At 42.6% G+C, this 6,000-nt stretch overlaps 1 protein-coding gene across 11 annotated transcripts in view; it reads right to left on the reverse strand.

Moving 5' to 3' along the window:
* Window positions 1–6,000, reverse strand: part of CSNK1A1 (casein kinase 1 alpha 1) — a 51,322-nt gene extending 45,322 nt beyond the window's left edge. For 2 of the 11 annotated variants that reach the window (XR_005019229.1, XM_036846189.1), the window contains exons 1-2: window positions 5,161–6,000; window positions 4,435–4,541 (exon numbers count right to left, since the gene is read on the reverse strand). Coding sequence is in view for 8 of the 11 variants with exons in the window: in XM_036846189.1 (XP_036702084.1) it covers window positions 4,435–4,541; window positions 5,161–5,283 (230 nt within the window). In the remaining 3 variants the exon portion in view is untranslated. The remainder of the gene's footprint in view (window positions 1–4,434; window positions 4,542–5,160) is intronic. The other 9 variants (XR_005019230.1, XR_005019231.1, XM_036846190.1 and 6 more) reach the window with 9 other exon arrangements.

Consider the following 6,000-nt stretch of genomic DNA (forward strand, 5'->3'; position numbering starts at 1 on the left):
GATTAAATGTACTCGGAAACAAAATAATCTAGCTCTAAAATCGATTAAAGCCAAGGTAGTAAAATCCATGGACTATACAAGGGTTTACAAGTATTTACTCCACTTTAAGATACAAATTAATAATGTCCACAAAAGTTCTCATCCAGCAATCCATGGATTCAAAAGGGAGAATAAGAATCATAAGGATCTAATTAAATAATAATACAAACAATAGGTTACTTACATTTATCAGTTTTTCTGTATGAGACCAAACGCCATACAGTGAAGGAGGCAAAATATGGCTCTGCAGCATCAAATGAAAAGGTGTGGGTTATGTGAGCAGATATGATTTGACCTTGACATAAAGGTGAAAATGGCTCACAGGAAAATTGGAAGTTAGGAGATTCCTAGTAACCCCTCTGAGACTCAACAGTCTAATTTATATATCATGAAGTGTTGGGCCATTATCTCTCAGGTTTCATCCAGCTCCAAATGCTATCTAAGCATCATTACATTATTCCATTACTAGAAATCCAGCATAAGCCAATATAAGTACCTTTAGTATACCACGGATTCAGTTACTGTATGAATCCTGTGATCTGTAATTTACCTCTCTAATAAAGACATACCCAGTGTAGACATCATCTTTGTTCTCTGATAAGAGTATTAGAACTTATTTACAGGATATATGCTCAGTGCCAAAAAGCTAAGATTAAAATTTAAGCTGCTTTTATCACTGGACAGTAAGGATTAACTAGTACTTTATAACTATCTCCTAGAATATTTGACATTCAAAGAAGGCAAAAAAAAAAAAAAAGTGGTTAAAGAAACAAGACAACTGGGACCTCCCCGGTGGCGCAATGGATAAGACTCCATGCTCCCAATGCAGGGGGGCCTGGGTTCAATCCCTGGTCAGGGAACTAGATCCCACATGCATGCCGCAACTAAGAGTTCACATGCCACAAGTAAGGAGCCCACGTGCTGCAACTAAGACCCGGTGCAACCAAATAAATAAATATTAAAAAACAACAACAACAAAAAACAAGACAACCAAAATTATCCTATGCCCCCTCCCATCTTCTTTATCATGTTTTCCTATAAAAGTATATCCCATTAATTTACTTTCTCCTAAATGGTAACCTATGGTTTACCTGATACAGGTAGCATTTTTAAGGTCCTGAGTGGTATCTCACTACTAAAATATCATTCAAAGGTAAGATATAGACAAAACACCAAACTGTGATGAAATGCTTTCTAGCTACCATCATCTGAAAATAAATCTTAAAATTCAGAGCTGAAAGTTCTGAGATCAACTAGGCCAGTGACTTATTTAAGTAGGGAAACTGTTCAAACAAAACCCTACCCAAAAGCTCAGCATGCAAAACTAGAAAATTACCAACCTGGCAAAACCCTCTTTTGATTTCAAAAATGAGAAAACTGATATGCCTAAAGAGGTTAAGGGACTGACAAACCCCAGATCACTCAGTCAATACCACATGGCAGATTTAGAGCCTGGCTATAGCATAACTGCTTCTTTAGAGAACAATTTAATCCAGTTCAAAGTGGCACAAAGAAAGGGAGGGTTGTAACAGAAACACAGTAATTTAAAATGAGCTCCCAGAGGTCAATTCACAAGGCCCAAGGACTTTCAGTTTCTTAAAAATATCAAGAGACTGAATGCCATCCTCTCATTCTTGCTCCTTACACTCACTGGATGCTATGCTTCCGCACAATAGATCCCTTAGTAAGGTTCTTACATACTAACGACTTGATAAGGCAGGTATGCTATATAGGCCAGGTAATTTTCAGCCCTTGTTTTAGAATATCTCATAGTATCTTTAAGAAAATTGCAGGGTGTGGGGTGGATTGGGGGAGGAGGGAGATATTAGTGTGGTATAAATGCAGCAAAGCTAAAAATTTTAAATTAATGTCAACATTTCTAAAACAATGGGTAACAGAAGAGACTGCCCTTTTAATCTAGCTAAGCTGAACAATTTAATTCAGTATTTCCCAAGTAAATATTTATTAAGTGTATACTATATATAGCTGATGTGGAAATAGTGGGGAACAAACAGCAAAGGGGAAGATGTTGCCACCCAAAATAAAGAAAGCTTATGTAAGTCCTTCTTATCTTTCCCACTTCAGTGGACAAACAGTTCTCTCACACTTCACTTTAAAACCAATGATCCACTTTTTGTTTCTATGTACCTGGACTCTACCACTCCTAAAACAAATTTACTCTTTCCTCACCCTCATCCAATTACTACATTCTGCCTTAGAGACTACTCCCAGAAGCCACACTTTACTCTTGGATGCCCTCCCCAACCAGTTCACCAAGCTTTCTTTCTTAGAGCCAGATCCTGAAATCCCATCTCCTCTCCCAGGAAGTCAGGTTAACCTCTTTAGCTCCATCCAGTTTATAACTACCACAACACCCTCTGCACTCAACCTCTTAGAATTTTGCTCACAAGTCAATCTCATTTATTGATGTGTGTAATCAGTATATTGACTATTGCCCTTGTTGGTCTGTATCAGTGTTGTCCTTAAATAAAAGCTACCAAATAAAAGTGCATGTATTTAATTTGGGTTTAGCACTGAAAATGCCAGATGCTTACTGCTTTTTTGAAAATGATTTCAAATACATTAAATTCAACCTGATTTGTGAAATTTATAAAACCTCCCAACACAGATGAATCTCAAAAGCATTACGTTAAGTTAGAGAAGCCAGACACAAATGACCTCATACTGTATGATTGCATTTACGTGTAATTCTAGGAAAAACTAGTGATGGAAAGCAAATCAGCGAGGGCCAGGGTGGAGAGATGAAAGTAAATGCAAAGGGAAAGGAATTTAAAAATTTTAGGCGAATGCAATTGATATTTCTTATTTTGTGAAGAAAAAAAGCTAGATATTTTAATCAAGGTCTTCATTTTTCCACAATAACAAATTTATTTTCCTACACAGCAGGGTTTTGTTTTTTTTTTAAAGGGATGAGAACCATTAAAAATTTCAAATCTGGATTATCTCCGATTTCACATTAATCTTTACCTCATAAGATAGACTTGGAATTTTCTTCCTAATAATTTATTTTGACTTTGAACCAATAGAAAATCATATCATTCAATTTCTCCATTAAAAATGTCTATCAGCATTGAAAATTTTTTAAGGATAGTGTCACTCCGGTTGTTTCCACATCAGAATTAATGTATATAACCCAGTCATTAATTCAAGATTTGAGGAGTAAAAGCTGGGATAGTAAAAGAGGCTACAGTAAATACCATTCCAGTTAATTCTCAACTACCTCCGGATCTTTCTGCAAATGTTATTTTTGAGTAATTGTTGGAAAATGGCTGAGTCTTAAACTATATTTTAGTCTCTATTCTGGGAAGAGGCTCTTTAATCTCAAAAATCAAACTATTCTAAAATCCTTTAAAGTTAACCATTTAAAAGAACCCAGTGTCTTCATCTGGTCATCTTTTATCCTGATTACTATTTGCCCTCACCAATATCACATCTCCAAAAAAAAGCCACAATTTCCCAGATGTGAGGAGTTACTGACCAAGTAACTCAACAGGTTAAAGTTACTTGTCAAACTGTGGTTACACGATTAAGTTTTCTTTTAATACAACTGAGTCAATTTCAACATAGCGCTGTTCAAACTGCCTTTGCCATTTCCCACAAAATTTAGTACACAGACTGAAATGTAGCAAACATTACCATTCTTTACAGACTTAATTAACACTTCTGGAAAGACTATGAAAGATTTTGCAGAGTAAATTTAATTTCACATCGCATCTGCTGCAGAGATCAGACTGTCATTATGGCATCTCCTTCCCTGAACCCCACCACTGTCTGCAGCTTTATTCTTGGCTTTCCAAAGGTTTAATCAACTCAGGGCTGCTAAACAGGGAATCAAGGAAGCATAACTTATGAACTCAAGCAGAGAAAAGGGCAGGAATATGTGGTTGAGTCACGTCGTTCCGCCATTTTCTAAGCGGAGGAGGAAGACATGTTGGAACAAAAACACAACAAAAGAGCAGCCATTTCCCAAGCCAGCTCCAATAGCAACCCGAACTGGCCCAGCCCGGTGACCTCGGCACCCTCAAATCCACTTCACCGGACAAACCCAAGAACATGTGAGGTGCAGACGAAAAGAAAGCAGCAGGCAACCCTTCCGCGTTGGGATCAAAGATGAGCCGCATACTTTAACCGCAAACGAAAGCCTCGGGAAGAATGACGGAAGCTTTGCAGCAGAGTGTTACAAACTGAAATTCTAAACTTAAGTTGGCAAACTAAAATTTACTCTGTGATTGTGGTGACTTACGCTTCACAGGAAACCCAGGTAACTCAAATACCAAGAGCCGGATTCAGCTGGCCCTATCACCTGCCTCGTACACATCTTCCCCGTTCCCATACTTCCCTCGGAGGATCGCCTATTTGCTTAAGGATTCTTACCGTATGTGGGGGATGCCAACCCCACCTTGAAGAATCTTATAGAGTTTGCTCTCGTACAGCAACTGGGGATGCCTGGCCTTCTGAGATTCTAGCTTCACTGCCACTTCCTGCAGGGGAAAGAGGGGATGATGGCATCAACATCCTTACGGATTCAATGTCATTTGGGAGAAAAGAGGGAAACACGAGCAAAACTCCAACTCTCGACTAGAAGGTGGAAGTGAGAAGCTGGGAAAAGAAGGCTCTCTTTGTAATTATAAAACGAGGCAACCAGCCTCAAAGGCCTCTTCAGGGGGTAGTGACGAAAGCGGCACGTCCTCTAAAGTGCAGGAAAACGATTCATCCAGAAAACGTAATGAGAGGTTATGAAGAAACCAGGCGATCGGATGCTGTCCTAATGGGAATAAGAACCCCGGCAGAATTAAAAATATAGGTAGAAAAACATGGGGATCACAGAAATAGGATTTTGCCGTTCTCACCTTAAACGACGGTTTTAAAAGTTCGATTAAGGTGCATTTTTAACAAGCTGGGAAACTTCCTAGTACACCCAACCTTTATCTTGGGTTTTTCCCTTTTAGGGAAAGAAAGCGGGGGAGGTTCCTAAGGCAGGAAAACTGGCTCCCTCTGGACTTCCCAGTGCGTGCATGCGGTGGGAAAAGGCCCGAACAGTTCGCGGGAGGGGGGGAGGGCAGGCGCAGCGTAGTCGTGAACCCCACCCCAGGTGATTACCTCGCCGTTGGTGATGTTGATCGCCAGATAAATGTCACCGAAGGAGCCAGACCCGATCTTCCGTACCAGTTTATATTTCCCTCCGACAATGAATTCGGCCTTGGAGCCGCTGCTGCTCGCCATCCTGCGAGACGAAGATGGAGGCTGGGGCTAAGCCCCGACACCTCTAAGGGGAGAACGGGAGACCTCTAGGGCTCGTCCACGGAGCAAGGCTCCGGAGGGAGGCAGGAAGCAGAAAACGCTGGCTCTTTTCTTGGCGTTACAGGGCCCAGAGTCGGCCAAGGGGAACCTAATCACCGCTGCTGTCAGGTTTCTTTTTGCCAGGCCGCAGATTGTTGAGGGGGTTCTCACGGTAACCAGGCTGGGCCACTTGCTTCTGGCGGCCGCCGCTGCCTCACTTTCGCGGCGACGTCGCGGGCTGGAAAAGGAGAGCGGTGAGTTAGGGCGGCGATACCGCTGCCACCACTGCCGCCGGCTCCCGCCCCGGGGGTACCCCTGTCACTCCGCCGACGCCGCCATCTTGTTACCCCGGCTCCAGCCAACACAAAATGCCCCCAGCGCTCGGGAGCCGCTTCTTCACGGCGCAGAGCACTGTGGGAAAAGGATTGCGGGCGCTAGTCCCGGAGGGTCGACAGCGAGAAGGGAGGGCGGAACCGGATCCGTGAGAGTCACGGCCCACGCTCCGAGCGTCACCCCGTCACCGCCCAACTGCGCACGCGTACTGCAACCCCGCTGACTGCGCAAGCGTGCCGTGGCGCCTCCTCATCCCCGCCCAGGCCTCCTTTCCACTTCCGGTCGTTGGCTGTTCCACTGCTAACTACCTGTGTGTTAGTCACCTCA

The sequence above is a fragment of the Balaenoptera musculus genome, chromosome 3, assembly GCF_009873245.2.
Source record: "Balaenoptera musculus isolate JJ_BM4_2016_0621 chromosome 3, mBalMus1.pri.v3, whole genome shotgun sequence".
Lineage (NCBI taxonomy): Eukaryota > Metazoa > Chordata > Mammalia > Artiodactyla > Balaenopteridae > Balaenoptera > Balaenoptera musculus.